Raw genomic sequence first — 19,048 nt, 5'->3', positions numbered from 1 at the left:
TATGAAGTTAACTCTTTTCATTCTAGAAGGTTACTTTCACAAATGCAACCATGTTTTTGTATGTGGTAAGAATTCTCAGTACTCGGGATATATTGCTAAGATTCTTAAAAAACATTAATTGTTCTTTCCCTTTTTTGTACTGCAGGTCTTCCGACCCCGAACTCCACCAGAGGCAATTGCACTGTGTAGCCGTCTGTTGGAGTATACACCAACTGCCCGACTGACACCACTGGAAGCTTGTGCACATTCATTTTTTGATGAATTACGGGACCCAAATGTCAAACTACCAAATGGGCGAGACACCCCTGCACTCTTCAACTTCACCACTCAAGGTAATTTCAAACATTTAGCTCTTTCACCATTTCTGAGAAAACTATACATGGACGTGAAGTGACACTCTTGATTAAAATCTGTAGGACAAAAATGAACATTCTAAGTACTTATGCAGGTGGGAAAGAGCCTTTCTAACCACTTATTAGACCACTATTTGTATGTTAGATAAAATTTTTCAAATGGGCTTAGCTTCTCTGATTTTTAGCCAATTATAATAAATCTTGGCATATGACAAGTTATAGAGATCTCACTAATATGATCTTCAGGTTTGTATTTGAAACTTAGAACATGTAGCATTTCTTGCTTCCCAAGGGTTTATATCAAGTTTTATAAACCTAGAAACAAATTGGTGGCTATGTTTTTTAAATTGAGATATCTTAAAAATGGGGAGAACTAGAGGGCTATACTCTTTCTTAAAACTGATATAAGTGATATAGAGAAATTTCCATCCTCTCTATAGCTTGGCACCACTGCTGCTGCTGAGAAAACAAACATTCAAAGGAAAACTGGAGTTTTTGCATTGCTGGTTTCTAAAAGATTCAGGGATAAACACTATTTCTTCACCACGTCTATGTTCTCTCTTCTTTTCTCTCTGATTAAGACCTTACGTGATTCATTTAATCAACCACACTGCCTCTAAAGATGTGACTTTCTTCAGAATTGAACGTTAGAAGAGTACAATTTCCCATAGATAAAATAAGCAATAAATAAATTATTGATTGATTGATTAGTCTGCTGCTTAGTCAAGCTAAAAAGAGAGACAGGAAGCTTTCTATGGTGAAATAGATACATTTCCTTTATTCTAAGGTGTATTTTTAGCCCATATTTAAATTGAATGTGGACAAATGCATTGCTTAAGCTGTGAATTTGGAAGACCTGAGTTGCTGGTAAAATAGACTTGAATGATTCTGTTTTCTGTAATCTTAAGCTGTCAGTATTACATAACTACTAACAATGCTGATGTAGTCTTAAACTACATTTATAAAAGAAAAATATTCACATATCTTGGGACTATTTAGACTGTTTAGGTCTGATTAGAAATCATTTGAAATGTTGTTTTTGGTTCTGGCTATGCAATTTTAAGAAGAATATTAATGAATGGCAGAATTTAATATAGAGCCTGGAAAAATGAAGACTTAAGGGACTCCCAAAAGCTGTCTAAAAATACCTCAAAGACTGTTTTCTAAAGAAAGGAGTAGACATATTTTTTCTCCAGATTGCAAAATTGAAAATAGTTGCAAAAAATTAGAGCAGTACACATTTGGGCTTACTATAAATACTTCAGCACCCGGCACAAATAGAGATTGAATAAAGCTATTAAGATTCAATGAAGTATTCAATTGTTTAACAGTAGAATAAGTTGTTTTCAAAACATTGATCTCTGGATCAGGAGAAAGCTGGATAATGTCAATAATGTAAATAATATTACTTCAAGTTGGCAGAAGGTTAGGTTGGACACTCTTGGCCTCTTGTAGAGCAAGGTCATTCACCTCACTTCCTCCCATCACATTGTATCATCTTATATCATCACAAGAAGGATAAGTACAGTCCAATAAGCTATTTTGAGAGAGAGCTAGCACATGCACATTCACGTAACTTTTATTACAGTATGTTTTAATAATTGTTCTATTTTATTGTTGTTAATCTCTTACTGTGCCTAATTTATAAATTAAATCTTATCATAGGTATATATGTATGTATAGGAAAAAAACATATATAAGGTTCGATACTATCCTAAATTTTAGGCATCCACTGGGGGTCTTAGAACGTATCCCCTGCGAATAAGGGGGACTACTATAATTGCATTTGATTTATTAGTCACTTTCATATAAGTGGAGTCATGTAATATGTTACTTTTTGTATCTAGCTTCTTTTAGTAAGGTAAACCTTGCCAATGAACAGAACTGTGAAGACTAAACACTTGAGCCCTAACCGGTTTGGCTCAGTAGATAGAGTGTTAGCCTACGGACTGAAGGGTCCTGGGTTTGATTCCAGTCACAGGTACATGCCCAGGTTGCTGGCTTGATTCCCAGTGAGGGGTGTACAGGGGCAACCGATCGATGATTCTCTCTCATCATTGATGTTTCTCTCCCTCTCCCTTCCTCTCTAAAATCAACAAAAAAATATATATATATTTTTTTAAAAAGAGTAAAAACTTGAGAAAAATACAGTATTGTATTAAAGTAAAGCTTTAGAACAATGCTAACTGCAATTAGCTGTTTGTTACTGTGTCATGAGTAATTAGCCATAAATAGTAATTGGTATTACTTTCATATAATCAAAAGAAGTATTCCTGGAAGAAGAAAGATGACAGATAAGAGACAGAAAACTTTGAGAACCTTTTGACATCCTGGTTCCACAACTCATGAGACTGTCAGACCTTTCATTTTCCAGCCCTGGGCTTCAGTGTTCTAGGACCCTGAATTGACAGTATCATCTGCATCCAGACATTGGAAACCAGATCATACCTTTGGCACACCCCCTTTCCTCCAATCATTCGATTTCAAAGTAGACATAACTGAATCAAGCCTTAGAAAGTAGATAGAATCAGGAAATCCCAACAGGGATCAATATTTCTTTTTATTCACCAAAATATTTCTTTTTATTCACCAATTCCTTGCCTGTTCCAAGGCGGGAATATATTGGGAAATAGGTTGTTTTGTATGTTTAAAGGTGTGTCTCCAATTAACCTCACCACAAACATCCCCGATCCCAATTTTCTACCCAAATTGGTACGAAATTTTACCAACGAATTATTTTAACAAGCATGGTGGGCTTAGGCCAGGACAAGGGTGGCCAGGGGTGAGTAAAAATTATCAGTTATTGCCCTAACTGGTTTGGCTCAGTGGATAGAGCGTCGGCCTACAGACTAGAAGTTCCCAGGTTCAATTCCGGTCAAGGGCATGTACCTTGCTTGCGGGCACATCCCCAATAGGAGGTGTGCAGGAGGCAGCTGATTGATGTTTCTCTCCCATCGATGTTTCTAACTCTCTATCCCTCTCTGTAAAAAATCAATAAAATATATTTTTTTAAAAAAATTATCAACTATTTATATTAGTATGGTTTAATTTGAAGAGTTTACTGCTCTACAACTTAGCTGGGTTATCTGAAAGAGTGGCAGCTTTATGGAGAGATAAGGAGGAAGAGTGGATTACTGGCTAGGCCAGAAGAATGGAAAACCGCTTAAATGAGAGTAAAAGTTGGAAATTTGGGGCAGACAGAGAGCAACAAGCAAACTCATGCAGATGTAGATGTCTTGGAGTATAAGGGCAAGGGTATCTGGATGTGAGGAAAGCAGACGGTGAAATAGAAAGGGGGATCCAGAAAGTAAGTAAAAAAAGGACACTAAGAAAGAGTAAAGGTTCAGAGAACAATTTTTAACAGTGTAGGAATGTGTCACGGAATAGAAAGTGATGCAAACAGGATTGAGAACAAGTTGCGGATAGGCAACTAAAGCGGGTGTTCTGAAGCCCAGCTCATCAAAAGGTTATACTTTTTTCATTTGAAAGCAGTAGACTACTTATTTACAAAACTTATGCAACTCATTATTTATGATAATTAGCAGATTCTATGATCTTTGTAGCAGTGAATTTTAAATCAGTTTTCCTGATATAAAATAGTGATTCACATAAATATGATCAGTTCATCTGCTTACCTGCCTTTCTATGTCTTAGGCATTTCTTCTAGCCAGCCTTATCCTGAGCCACAGAGTAGGCACAATATCTCAACCACCTGAAGGGATGAGGTGCCTTCCAATATTATTCTCAAATTATTATAAGCCTTAATATAGAACTTTTCGCGTTTTAGCGTATTTTATTATAATTTACAATGGCAAGGATAAATTGACGTAAGATAGGAATTCTTTTAATCCTCACATGAGGACACGTTCATTTATTTTAGAGTAAGGAAGGGAGAGAGAGAAATATCGACGTGAGAGAGAAATATACGTGCCCCCAACTGGTAATCAAACCCGCAATCTTCAGTGCATGGTACGATGCTCCAACCAACTGAGCCACACCAGCCAGGGCAAGATAGGAACTTAACTTATATGTAGGATATGAATCAGATCATAAAGTGAAACTCATAAACTGCTCTAATTTGCAGTGCCCCTCCATTTTTTAAAAATTAAACTGTAAACCTTTCCTGTGGGCTATCCCTGTTTTCTGTTGTGTTCTTCTGAGTGAAGATGGCTATAAAAAGGTTTTTTTTATAAGACAATGAACTTGAGAAAATCTGGATATAAATAAATGGATTATTCTGTAAATAAGTGAGAGGTAGAGCTGTTCATACTTAAGTTGATGTCAGAATTATTCTTTAATAGTTTATAATCAGTCCAGAAGAGTACATTTTCTAGATAAGCAAGCTGTACTCTTTTAGGTACTGAAATGCTAAATCGGTGGAAATGCACTACAGGAAGAGCTTGAGAAAATTCATGGGTGGCCTTCAAATTGGTAGGTGGCAGGTGAAATAAGCAAGGCAACTTACCAAACTTGTGTTGGGTGACAAGACAAGTAGATCTCAGCACCCACCTGCCAAATCTTAAAAGGTTTTATAGAGTCCCTAACTAGGTTTAGTCACATACTTAGGGGGCCATAACTGGGGTCAGTCACATGCTCAGTCCAGATAATCTCAACACCACATTTCTATCTTAAGGCTGTATCTTTGGAGCAGCTTCTAGGACCAGGGAAAGCAAACATAGTGCACATTCCAATGCACAAGGGGAGGGCAGGGGAGGAGCCTCCAATTGTGTCCAGCTTGAAGGTCCAACATGTGGCCATATCTTCTTGATGACCTTCCCCAACAAGTATTCCATATGAAAAGAAGTAAGTCAGACCTAGCATTAGTTTCCAGTCTCTAACTAGTTGTAGACCTTGGCCAAGGCATTAGTTTGGAGTTTCCGCACTTAAAAAAATATATTAGTAGGAGTAAAGGATATTCAGGGACCCATCTGGCTCCAAAATTCTGACTATAAAAATGAATTGACTCCACAGAAAGACAATGAAAATAAGAAATAAAGCTAACAACATAGGCCATGCCAGGGTGAGATGTATAAAGTCATGGTATAAATGGATACAGAAAAACACAGACTGATTTCCCCAAAATTCAAAATATTAGCAGTTTTATTTTTAAATGCTCAAAAATTATTAGTTGGATAGAAGAATTCATCTCATAGTAATGCTATGTTTATTCAACTTCATCAGAAATGGAATGCTGAGTATAAGAATTTTAATTTATAAAGCTTATTCTTGTAATCACCAGAATTTTTAAAATACTAACATTGCCACATATAATTTCTAAAATATATCACCACTGTAAATGTAGTGCACTAAACACATTCATGCATTTTGGGGTGACTAATGTAAGTTGTGATGCTCCCTCTTGGGCAGTTCTGAGGCAAAGTAGTTATGGATTTTACAGATATCATTTTGTCGTCATGTAAAACATCGCCATTATCACCAAGCAGCAGGAGTAAGACTAAGCCTTGTGACTTGTATGCATGCATATGAGCAAAACCAATGGACACAGACTAGGGGTGTGGGGGCGGCTGGGGAGAGGTCAATGGGGGGAAAAAGGAGACTTATGTAATACTTTAAACAATAAAGAATTTAAATTTTAAAAAAGAGTAAGCCTTGTAATATTTGTTACCTATTTGTCTGATCTTCTAATTAGTATTTACTTTTCTGAATGAGTATGGGATATAGTCAGCATTTGTAAGTTGATCGGGGATTTCATAGGGACTTTGAAATTGTTAGGGGAGGCGAAAAGCAGTTTTGAGGAGGTTTCTTGTTTAACTAAAAAAAAAAACAAGTTCAGTAATGTGTGAGATCAAGGTGCATCATCCTAGCATTTGAATTACTGCTCAAAAAAGTACACAAATGAAATGAGCACACCATTGTTAAAATCATTTAAACCTTTATGACTGGAGAGAAATAACAGCTTAACTATGTAGACCATCATTGCCAGTTTTCATATATATAAGAGGACTGATACACACAAAGAAAGTCTGACTCTTAATGTTTCCTTTCTGGGGATCTGCAGGGTTGAGCTCCCTCAAACCTAACAAAGGAAGAAGAGTCCCTTCTACCTTATGACTGGTATTTTTTTATTACATCACTGTAAGAGCAGGTCTAGTTAACAAAGGAGTTATTTTATCTCTTTTCTCTAGTTAACACATTGATTGTGGCTCTCAAATTTATCTTCAGTTTTCAAACTACACAATTTGAACAAACATATATGCCCCCCCCCCCCCAACAAATAAGAAAGTTTCTTACCTGTTTCTTTTATCATTAATTTTTGGAATTCTATATTTGGAAGAATAGACATTTCAGATTAAGGGAAACTTCAGGTTTTGTCAGATGATTAGGTGTGGTTGAGTTTATCCAGTTTGTCTTTTCATGGAAATTTTAATGAAAAATTTTGCAGCAAAATTTAGTTAAATAAATTTAGTTAACCTTTTAGTTGATTGATATCTATGTTGGGTGGTTTATTGATATCTATTTGAAAATCATTTTACTTTTCTTAAATTGTGCATGCATTAAATGTTTGGTTATGGAGCACATACTGATACACCATCAAAACATTCTTAATATTTCCTGATAAACTACTAAGTGGCTTTTTGATGAATAGTTTCATGGCCTCTGCAATTGGTTGAAGAAATCCTTATAAATTAACTTTTCTACAAACTTCTGGAACTTGTTGACATGTTGTTTTGAATCATGTCTCTGAAGTAACAGTCTATCTCTTATTCTTCCCAAGAATTCTGCCTCTTGTCCAAAGCTAGTTCCACTTCAATATTATGGCCCTCCTTATTCTTAATTATCTTCCTACTCTCAAGCCTAGCATACATATTTAGTAAATAAACACTAGCTTTTTTATTTTCAGTCTCTTCTACACTCTTTATTCTCTATATTTAAGAGCACATGCACTCTCCTGATCTTGAATAGTTCAGTTGCTCTGCTATTTCTGTCCTCCAAAATGTCATCCTTTTTTGCATTCTTTTACTGCAGTTTGAGTCCACACTTATTGTCTCAATTTTCTTACTAATGGCCATAGATAGACAGATGGTTAGTAGGTAGTAATTGCGTGCAAAAAAACAAATACAAACAAACTGGACTATTTGTGAAATCCCCATAGAAGAACCCACAAAAAGGACAAAATTGTAGTGTAGAAAACAGGACTATAACAAGAGTACAAGGAGGCTTCTTCATTCACACAGACATAGCTGTGACAGTTAACAAGCTCTCTGAAGTAGAAAAGATCTAATAGATGGAAAGTGATGGGCCTTAAGGAATGCCTGTACTTAAGGAAGAGGACAATGAGATAGAGTTTGGAGGGAGATAGAACTATATGTGATTGTCCAGTTTAGAATTCTTAACTTTTAAAATGTTTGACTCAAAAAAGTTTACAGAAATGTTCCTCATTCCTCCCCTCCCCCCCAAAAAAGGGCATTTACTAGCAACTGTAGGTTAAAAACCAAGTCTTTTTTCATTATTTTGTGGACTTTACTTATACTCTCCTCTGTGTTTTTGGATGTGGCAAAGCCTCCAGGATTTCATAACTTCCCCTTTTTTAAAAAAAAAAATCTTTTTTTTTTAATTGATTTTAGAGAGAGGAAGGGATGGAGGGAGAGAGAGACAGACAGACAGACATCGATTGGTTGCCTCCTGTACCCAACCAGACCAGGATTAAATTCACAACCTGGGTAGGTATCCAGACCAGAATCTAAACCACCACCTTTCACTATGTGAGGACGACACTCCAACCAACTGAGCCACACCAGCCAGGGCAGCTTCTCCCTTTTTGATTCCTATTTTCTTTATTTTCTTCACTTTTCCCCTTCTTTCCCTTCATTAGCTACCACACTTTTCCTACCAAAGACCAAATGACTACTACCTAGGGAAAAAGAGGATTACTTTTTTCAAGCCCTTCACACACACCTATTACCTACCTACCTCCTCTCTCTCTTTCTCTCTCTCTCTCTCTCTCTCTCTCTCTCTGTGTGTGTGTGTGTGTGTGTATGTGTGTGTGCGCGCGTGCGCACGAGTGTGCCCTTACCCCAAATCCTATATAATAAAAGGCTAATATGCAAATCAGCTGAATGGCAGAACGACTGGTCACTATGACACTCACTGACCACCAAGGGGCAGGCGCTCAACACAGGAGCTGCCCCTGGCGGTCAGTGTGCTCCCACAGTGGGAGCACCGCTCAGCCAGAAGCCGGGCTCATGACTGGTGAGTGCAGCAGCTGTGGCAGGAGCCTCTCCCGCCTTCGTGACAGCACTAAGGATGTCCGACTGATGGCTTAGGCCCGCCCCTGGGGAGCGGGCCTAAGCCGTCCGGCGAGAGGGCGCAGGCCAGGCTAAGGGACAACCCCCACCCCAAGTGCACGAATTTCGTGCATCAGGCCTCTAGTCTATACTAATAAAAGAGTAATATGCTGCCCTAACTGGTTTGGCTCAGTGGATAGAGCGTCAACCTGCTAACTCAAGGGTCCCAGGTTCGATTCCGGTCAAGGGCATGTACCTTGGTTGCAGGCACATCCCCAGTAGGGATTGTGCAGGAGGCAGCTGATCGATGTTTCTCTCTCATTGATGTTTCTAACTCTCCATCCCTCTCCCTTCCTCTCTGTAAAAAATCAATAAATAATATATATATATATATTTTTTTAAAAAGAGTAATATGCTAATTAGACTGGGAGACCTTCTGGACAAAGCCAGGGGCTTGGCTGGCTTGCAAACCACCCCAGGCCCCTCGCCCAGGCCACCCACTCCCCAGCGGGGACCCCCACCTTGATGGGGGCGTGGCCAGCCTGCACACGGCCCTCAGCCCCTCGCCCAGGCCGGCCATGCCCCCCAGCGGGGACCCCCACCCTGATGGGGGCATGGCCGGCCTGCAAACTGCCCCAGCCCCTCACCCAGGCCGGCACCGCCCCAGTGGGGACCCCCACCCCGATGGGGGCGTGGCTGGCCTGCAAACCGCACCAGGCCCCTTGCCCAGGCTCCTCAAGGGGACCCCACCCTGATCCAGGACCCCCTTCAGGGCAGACCAGCCAGCCCCCACCCGTGCACCAGGCCTCTATCTTAAGGGTAATATGCTAATTAGACTGGACATCCTTCCAAACAAAGCCATGGTGGCGGGGCCAAGGCAGAGGCAGTTAGGGGTGATCAAGCTGGCAGGGGAGAGCAGTTAGGGGGATCAGGCTGGCAGGGGAGAGCAGTTAGGGGGATCTGGCCAGCAGGGTAGAGCAGTTAGGGGGATCAGGCCAGCAGGGGACAGCAGTTAGGGGGATCAGGTCTGCAGGGGAGAGAAGTTAGGGGGATCAGGCCAGCAGGCAGGCAAGTGGTTAGGAGCCAGCAGTCCCAGATTGCAAGAGGGATGTCTGACTACCGGCAGTCGGACATCCCCCGAGGGGTCCCGGGTTAGAAAGTGTGCAGGCCAGACTAAGAGACACCTTCCCCTCCCGTGCACAAATTTTGTGCACCGGGCCTCTAGTAAGACATAAAACCATCGTGACCCCCTCAAGTAGGCATACAGATACACAGAAAGATAGATGATCTAGTAAAAGAGGGTAAACAAATGGGAAGCATGGACCATGAGTAAAGTGACCACAAACCCTGATAATGAGTTTATTTTAAAGTTTATCTTAAACTTTGTCCAAAAGTCTTATATTAAAATCCCTGGTCATATGTTCTTATTTTTAAATGTTGGGCATTTGGTCATAGAAATCTTTTAATTTAAAAGTGCCTGTATCCTGGGGAGGGTGGGGGGGCTGAAGGGGGGGGGTAAGAGATCAACCAAAGGACTTGTATGCATGCATATAAGCATAACCAATGGACATAAGACACTGGGGGCTAGGGGAAGCCAGGGGATTGTCAAGGGCGGGAAAAAAAAAAGGAGACATATGTAATACTCTTTGTAATAACTTAAGCAATAAAAAAATTAAAAAAAAAAAAAAGTGCCTGTATCCTGAATATGTTGATTGCCTTTCGTGCCAACTTGTTTGTCTAGTTGTCTTTCCATTTTCTATTTCTGTTGATCATACATAGACAGTTAACGTTTTCTCTCTGTGTATCCTGGGACCTAACACACTGTTTCATGTTCAATATTGTTCAATGGATAGATGGATTTTAAAGAAGCCTTTCTGTTTTAGCAGATTTTTATCTTAATTGCGATGGTAAATCTGACTTTCTTTTAAGTTACTGAGAATACTACATCCTGTATTCATTTTTATTCCATTTTCATCCCAGCCGTGGCAATTGGGATTCTCTTGCTTTGCTAGGTATAAGATTGCGGTTAAAAATGAACTATGCTGTTTTATTTCATGAACTATAGTCATATTCTTTTTTTCTCTGGCACCATCACCCTCAGTTCCTTAGTCAAATATTATCAGAGTAGTTTGGGAAAATCTAGTATATTTAAGTTATTAAAAGATGGAAATAGATCTTATTGATATGCTTAATCTCAAACTTTTGGCCAGTGCTTCTCCCAGATATCTTGAGTTCTCAGGCATATTCTAATTTTAGCAGATAGTGTCTTGGTTTCTCTGTAGCTCATTTAGTTTCAGGTGTAGGTTTATCACATCTTTTTTTTTTTTCTGTTAAACTAGTGTTTTACTGTAGTATCACATATTGTTACCAATAAAGTTGTTTCACATACAAAGTTAAAAGTGAGCTCTAACCTATGTCTTCTTACTGTTTCTCTAGAACTGTCCAGTAATCCACCTCTAGCTACCATTCTTATTCCTCCTCATGCTCGGATTCAAGCAGCTGCTTCAACCCCAACAAATGCCACAGCAGCCTCAGGTGAGAACATATAAGTCTCTTTTATAAAAATGTATTGTTTTTTAAAAGACATGATTACCTCCATTTTATTTCTTTTGATACATGTGAATATTTAATACCTTCCAAGTATCAACAGCACAGCCAAAAGAATAAATGTGAATAAAATAGTGCTCTACTTTCAAAAAGCACAAAAGGACCCCATAAATAACTTTTTATATAAGGTGTAAATATCTTATTATGTTAAATTTTTTTGTTATTTTTAAAGTCATACTTTCCATATAATTTCTTGATTATATATCAAATGAGATGCCAATAGCAGAAAGCAATCTGTACAGACGTAATGTCATTGAAGATAATTCACTTTAATTCCAACACCCTGAATGTAAACTATATTAGTATACTAGAGAGGCAAATTTTTAAGAAGTATAAAATATAGATTGGTGAGTTTAATCATTCAACAGGACTAAAACTGCAATGCAGGTACATTTAACTAAGATTTAGATCAGAATGTGATTAGGTCTTCTATCAAAAAAAAAACCCTCGTTGGTCTCCCAGGGTACAGCTTAGTGTACTGCCGGTCCCTTAGCCAATTAATGGTGTGGCCTGTTTGGGCACAGATCACTGTCATTACAGATATGCTGAAAATACCCAACCCTTGTGTGAATTGAAGTTCTTCGGAAGAATGGCTGGATGCTGTTTAAAATGAAGTTAGAAATATACTAGGTAGCCTACTCAGGCTCAGAATTTGGTATCTCCTCTTTTCTTACAAAAAACCAGATGTCAGAAGCTGACTTTATTTTCATTAAATCATTTATTACATTGAACTAAGTTGGATCAGACCCATTTTTGCCTAAGGGCATTTATGCTGCAGGAGATGAAATCTTTCATTATTAGTTCCCTGCATTTAACAGTAAAGTCAGAATCCATCTGTTGTCTGACACAAAGTTGTTTGTTTTTGTCCAATATTAATCTTTTGCGACATTGCTAGTGAAGATTAAAAATATTTCATGCTAGTCCATGTCCTATCTTCATTCCAGAAGTCTGGAAAATTCTCTTTTTCACTTCTAGTTCTATTAGCACATGCTACCTTGAGAAAGGCATTAAAACTTTACTAGTTTTAGTATGTCTTGTTAGTTTTCTCATTTCTGTAAAATGAGTGGCAATGCTCTCCTAGAAAAATTTTATAAAAACCAAATATGTACTAAAATATGCTTTAAATTTTTTAAATGTAAAATACAGAGTTTTTAAAATATATATACTACTTATCTATTTAAAACAAATATAGCCAGCACCGGTTTGGCTCAGTGGATAGAGCGTCGGCCTGCGGACTGAGGGGTCCCGGGTTCGATTCCGGTCAAGGGCATGTACCTTGGTTGCGGGCACATCCCCAGTGGGGGGTGTGCAGGAGGCAAGCTGATCGATGTTTCTCTCTCATTGATGTTTCTAACTCTCTATTCCTCTCCCTTCCTCTCTGTAAAAAATCAATAAAATATGTTTTTTTTAAAAAACAAATATAGATTGCTTAGATGAGCTATTAATAACTTACTAGATCACAGGTTAGGTTATGTTGATTGTTCAAAACCTGAAATAGACCCTAACCCTGAACTAAATGCATTTGCTTGTTGAGCTAGTTTCCAGAGTTTTATCAGAATTACTTTAGACTATGAATAAAAATAAGAATTATGATTGGAAAGTTTTAAGTAATTTTAAGTGATTTTTCTTTACATATATATATTTTTTAATTGATTTCAGAGAGGAAAGGAGAGGGAGAGAGAGAGAAACATCAATGATGAAAGAGAATTATTGGTTGGCTGCCTCCTGCACGCCCCCTACTGGGGATTAAACCCACAACCCATGCATGTGCCCTTGGCCAGAAATAACAGTGGTAAACTGAGTGCTGGAGTTACTGGTGTTCCTGGGACCTTCAGTCCGTAGGCTGACACTCTATCCACTGAGCCAAATCGGCTAGGGCTAAATGATTTTCTTAATGTGAAATACTAAACTAAGGTTTTTAGGCAATTTGCCTAGTAGGAGTGTAAGGTTATTTTTACATTTGATGCAGATTATAGTAGTTACCCAAAAAATATTTTCATTGCTTTATGTGTATACACACACACACACACACACACATTCTTATAGCTACTGAAGTCAGATTTCCACATAAATATGGAAACTGGCACTGGACTATGATCCTTAAAGTTTACTTCAAAGTTGAAGTAAATCAGGGGGTGGGGAACTTAATAGAGGAATAGTAGGCTGAGAGCAGAGCTAAAATTAGTTTAGAAAAATGCATGTCTTGAATAGCTTAATAGTTACCAAAGAGGATTTCAGATATTGCTCTGAATTTCCTAGTGGCTAAAGTAAATAAATGTTATCTGTTAAAATTTTTCACTGTTCATTAGATTAAAAGTACACTTGTGGCTTAGGAGAAGCAAAGTGTTTCTGGCCCTGCTGTGAAAAGTATTTCTTCTCCGTCAGGGCCTTGGATTTGGTATTGTAAGAGATATAGTAAATGAAGTTCTCATCACCATTTCAACAATAAATGTAATAGTGAGTTTCATGTGGATACTTCTGAGTATCCCTCGTGTAAGCTTAAGGTATAACACTACAGTATAGTTAAAGGAAAACAGTTTCTTTGGGGCCAAAGTAGTGAGAGCCAAGTATGTTATCAAATACTCAGGAAATACTGATCTAGATGAATGGATTGACTGTATGACATGAACAGCTGCCTGTATTTAAATAAATATATATGTATGTTTATATATTTTTTAAATAAGAATTTGATGGTGTGAATTATATTTTTTAATAAGACCTTAAAATATACATGCTCTCTATTGCCTGCCTTAGCTTCAGTTTCTTTAGCCATAAAACAGGAATAGTAACTACCCACTGCATAGAGTTCTGAGAAGTAAGGTACAAAATGTACAGAGTGCGCAGCTTGTGTTTTGTTCAAGGTCCAAGTAGTGGCTACAGGTGAATTGATTAAGACCCATTGGAAAGCATTACTGTATATAGCAAGAACCATTGAAGTTCATACTTTTTATTGCACTAATTCCACTTTAGGGATTTATCTTCAGGATACATCTACCGTGTACAGAGATAGGAATCTATAATAATAAAAGTGTAATATGCTAATTAGACCGACGTCCTTTCAGACGAAGCCGGGGTTGTGAGGGAAGCCTGGGTCCTGGGTGCCAGAGGGAAGCCGGTGCTGGCAGCCAGGGGAAGGAAGGCCTACTCTTGCACAAATATTCATGCATTGGGCCTCTAGTAATTACATAATAGCAAAAAGGAGAGCCAGTCTGATTTGAATGGTCAACAGTAGGAAATCGTTTTAATACATTATGAATCTCCACTTTTATTAACCATGAAATAATTATGAAGCTTATAGACATTTGTGGAAATAAATACTCAATTTATGTGGAGAAAATCTTTAAAAAATATTATGTACCATGCTGATAATTCCCAAAATGTGTGGATAGGGACTAGATAGAAATATGCAAAAAGTTATGTTAAATTAGTAGGTGTGGATTTTTTTCTCTCTCAAAAACTTTTGCATTCTTTTAAAATTGTTAAAATACCTCAGTTTCTGGGAGCATTATAGTTGATCATGGCTCTGACATGACAAACTCTTGAAAATTACGGGTACTACTAGTCTCAATCCATAAAGTATAATTTCTTATTTTGATACATGTATGTGTGTGTGTGTGTATGTTCTGATTTTCTCCACACCCCAAACATCCTCTCATTCACTCCATTTGAGAGACCATTCATCTAAACTATTTGGTTAACAAATCTTGAGAAATCACAGCTTCACTAATCAAGAGATCACCTGATCCAGTTCTAGAATAGTTAAATGTGACATGTGGTAGGGAATTTTAACTACAGCAGTTTTTCTCTCTTCATTTGTTTTGTATATCAGTCTGCAGGGCAATGGTTCTTTTATTAAAACTAATTTGAAAACTGATTTCAGTTCACCTCTCATACCTACTGAGAACTAATTGTTTATTCCATGCTTATGTATATTCAGTAATTGGAAGCTCATTACTGAAAGAAGGAGCACATTCCATCTATATATCAGTCTGTTAGGAAGTTTATCCTTTTTTCACCCTAAAATTTGTTCCCCTATACTTTCTTCTACTCAGTGATTCTACTTTGGGGTTACATAGAACCAACCCATTCATTAAAAAAAATCCTTCAAATTTTAGTAATGGCTAACATGCCCCTCATACTAATGAGGTTTTTAAAACTAACCCTGTTCTAAAGTGTCAGGGTGTTAGGTTTTCTATACAGTTGTATATCACCTGCACATTTTCATAAACACATCAACTTCTTGTCTATATTCAAGCAATTAATAAAATCTATCAAACAGGACAAGGCAGGGCTTTCTAGAGGTGGTCTTTTTCCCTTTGTTGAAAATACTGATAAAATAAGTTAAATGGGACCAGGCAAGGCTTACTAAAGATGATTCTTCTGGTAGTCTCCAGGTAATTAGTTAATCTTCTTGTTTGCTTAGCTACAGACCAACCTTAAATATATATAATAATGTTATTAAAAACTTTGTAAAATGCTTTGCTGTTGGCAATAAAACATTCAGATTTCTTCTTTCAAAAAGGTATAACTGCCAAAGATGAAAATAAAACTTTTTTAAGACAGGGAAATTTCTAATGCCTGAATGTGTATAAACTGCATTTCTGTAGTCCATGTTAAGAATTTGTTTCTTGGACTATAGGCTCTGTGTTTAATGACATTTACATGTGTAAATTGCCCTCACCTTCCTTGGGCTGCATTTTGTTTATTAGGATTTTTGTTATATCCTTTCCAGGTTGAAAACCCTTCTAACAGAAAAGGGAATCATGATAGGAGTGTTGGACAAGGTCTGTCTTCTCTGTCTTTTTACCTGGTCAGGGTATTTAACTTTTCTTGATCTTGCTTTGAAAACCTTTTGCTGTTACTTATTTTAACCAAGCCTGGCCTATTCTTACCAGTTCACATTGTTATTTTTTATTCTTCCTTGCATATGTGTCCTTCTTCTCATATATTTTTTAATATGAGCTCATATGAGAAAACCCTTTAAGCTGATTTATTTGGTTCTTTTCCCTCTACTTTGCATTGATATTATTTGCAATTGATTGGTCAGAAATTATTTTTGAAGACTCTAGCCACAAAATCATACTTGTTAGTTCTCTGAGCTTTTTGAAATTAATTTTGCTAAAGTCATGATTCAGATTTAGCCAGAGCCAGTGATCCCATTTCCTTAATTATTATAGTTACTTTTACCCCAGAATTTCTGTCACCTATATCATCAGCCAGTTCTTCCTAGTTGGACAGCATCTCGCATTTTTTTTTTGTTTCCACTGATATTGAGAGATGAAATGCTAAATTATGTCAATGTATTAAATTCTCATTTAAACAAAATGACAATTACCATTTCTTCTCCCACTCCCCAAGTACTGTTTTTCTATGCCACTTTCACATGTGCACTGGAACAGCTGTATCCATATCCTGTCTAGTTGTAGAATCTGCAGTATGTGCCCTCAGGTGTTCCTCTTCCTAACCCTGTCCTTTCTGTTCTCTCTACCTAACCTAAATGTATGTGAAGTTTCATTAAAGTATACAGCTTAAAAAAACAAACAAACGGGTTTTTCTCTATTAATTACATAATATACAGTTATTTTAGGGGTTGGGGAGTCTCCCATATTCTCACTTCCATAGGTAGTGAAAGGTAACATTATTTTATATATTAGTCTATATATGAATGGACAGAGAGACATGCTTTTATTAAATGGGCTTATGCTCTTACTGTATGGGAGTATATGATTGCATTATATTCTAAACCTGTATCATAATTATTTAACTAATTCCTTATTCTTGGACATTTGGGTTGTGTCCCAGTTTTTAGAAGTAGAATTGCTGAGTCAAAAGGTATGAAGAATCTGATACATATTGTCAAACTTCCTTCCAGAAAGCTTGTACCAGTTTACACTGTCCACTGACAGTGCACATTTTTTCCATTTCTCCATTACCTTAACATTAGCCAGCTCAGAGTTAGGGTAGGGGGAATAGGGTACACATGTTTATTTTTAGGTGTTACCAACTTAGTAGCCAAAGAACATGGTTGTCTTTTTTAGGTCCAGTATTTTACCCATTTCCTCCTATTGGCTCTGTGTTTGAAATAAGACCCATGCATATATGCCAGTTTGGCCAATTCACTGACACCAATGAGGTTGTATCTATTCTGTGTCAAGGTTTCAAATTCACTTGGTGAGTTAATACACGGGGTGAGGCAAAAGTAGGTTTACAGTTCTGAGTATGTAAAACACAGAATTTATTCTTATACTAGCGGCCTGGTGCACGGATTTGTGCACCAGTGGGGTCCCTTGGCCTGGCCTGAAGGGATCGGGCCAAAACCAGCTCTCCAACATCCCCCAAGGGGTCTCGAATTGTGAGAGGGTGGTTCTCGGGTGACACGCTGCGGAATCAGGCTCCCTTCTCTCTGGTTCCGGGTGCATCACCTGAGAACCACAGCTGCCAAGTCACCGCAGCTTGGCAGCTCCTGGGTTGAGCATCTGCCCCCTGGTGGTCATGGATGTCATAGCTACTGATCAGGTGGTCGCTTAGGCTTTATTTATTAACTAGAGGCCCAGTGCACAAAAATTTGTGCACTCGGGGGGTCTCTCAGCCCGGCCTGTGCCCTCTCGCAGTCTGGGACCCCTCGGGGGATGTCCACCTGCTGGCTTAGGCCCGCTCCCCAGGAGATTGGGCCTAAGCTGGCAGTCAGACATCCCTCTGGCAGCCTGGGAGCCGTCCGGGGATGTCCACTTGCCATGGGGAGCAGGCCTAAGCTACAGTTGGACATCCTTAGCACTGCTGAGGAGGTGAGAGAGGCTCCCACCACCACCGCTGTACTGGCAGCCATCAGCCTGGCTTGTGGCTGAGCAGAGCTCCCCCTGTGGGAGCACACTGACTACCGGTGGCAGCTCCTGCATTGAGCGTCTGCCCCCTGGTGGTCAGTGTATGTCATAGTGACCAGTCATTCCCAGTCATTCTGCTGTTAGGGTCAATTTGCATATTACCCTTTTATTATATAGGATAGAGGCCTGGTGCATCAGTGGGGGCCAGCTGGTTTGCCCTGAAGGGTGTCCTGGATCGGGGTGGGGGTCCCGCTGAGGTGCCTGACCAGCCTGGGTGAGGGGCTGAGGGCCATTTTCAGACTGGCCACACCCCCTTCAGGGTGGGGGTCCCCTCTGGAGTGCCTGGCCAGCCTGGTTGAGGGGCTGAGGGCCGTTTTCAGGCTGACCACACCCCCTTCAGGGCGGGGGGTCCTGCTGGGGTGCCTGGCCAGCCTGGGTGAGTGGCTGATGGCTGTTGGCAGGCTGGCCACAGCCGCTTCAGGGTGGGAGTCCCCGCTGGGGTGCCTGGCCAGCCTGGTGAGGGGCTGAGGGCCGTTTTCAGACTGGCCACACCCCCTTCAGGCTGGGGGTCCCGCTGGGGTGCCTGGCCAGCCTGGGTGAGTGGCTGATGGCTGTTTGCAGGCTGGCCACAGCCCCCAGCCACCCAAGCTCCCAGTGGAGGCTGGCTGGAAGCAGGGATCTGGGATTTATTTAGCTTATATAATTGAAACTTTGTTGCCTTTAGTGGAGGCCACAGCCGGCAGGCAGGCAGAAAGCTTGGCTTTCTTCAATCGCCGGGGCAACCAAGCCTCCTGCTTGCTCCAGCTCCATGGCTGCCGGCTGCCATCTTGGTTGGGTTAATTTGCATATAGTCACTCTGATTGGCTGGTGGGCGTGGCTTGTGAGTGTAGCGGGGGTACAGTCAATTTGCATGTTTCTCTTTTATTAGATAACTAGAGGCCTGGTGCACAAAAATTTGTGCACTCGGGGGGCCGAGGTCCCTCAGCTGGCCTGTGCTCTCTCACAGTGTGGGACACCTCGG

The 19,048-nt window shown here is 39.5% G+C and overlaps 1 protein-coding gene across 17 annotated transcripts in view; it reads left to right on the top strand.

The window, feature by feature from the left end:
- Positions 1-19,048, top strand: part of GSK3B (glycogen synthase kinase 3 beta) — a 179,095-nt gene that overhangs the window by 147,084 nt on the left and 12,963 nt on the right. For 10 of the 17 annotated variants that reach the window (XM_014457738.2, XM_014457737.2, XM_023755765.1 and 7 more), the window contains 3 exons: positions 146-332; positions 11,036-11,134; positions 11,731-11,836. In XM_014457738.2, the coding sequence (XP_014313224.1) occupies positions 146-332; positions 11,036-11,134; positions 11,731-11,819 (375 nt within the window). In that variant the 3' untranslated portion in view covers positions 11,820-11,836. Of the gene's footprint in view, positions 1-145; positions 333-2,618; positions 3,215-11,035; positions 11,135-11,730; positions 11,837-15,938; positions 15,991-19,048 lie in introns of those variants that run through there. The other 7 variants (XR_002829820.1, XR_002829819.1, XM_006090920.2 and 4 more) reach the window with 3 other exon arrangements.

The sequence above is a fragment of the Myotis lucifugus genome, unplaced genomic scaffold (genome assembly GCF_000147115.1).
Source record: "Myotis lucifugus unplaced genomic scaffold, Myoluc2.0 scaffold_84, whole genome shotgun sequence".
In the NCBI taxonomy this organism is placed as follows: Eukaryota; Metazoa; Chordata; class Mammalia; order Chiroptera; family Vespertilionidae; genus Myotis; species Myotis lucifugus.
This window is presented reverse-complemented; position numbering and strand designations above follow the sequence as displayed.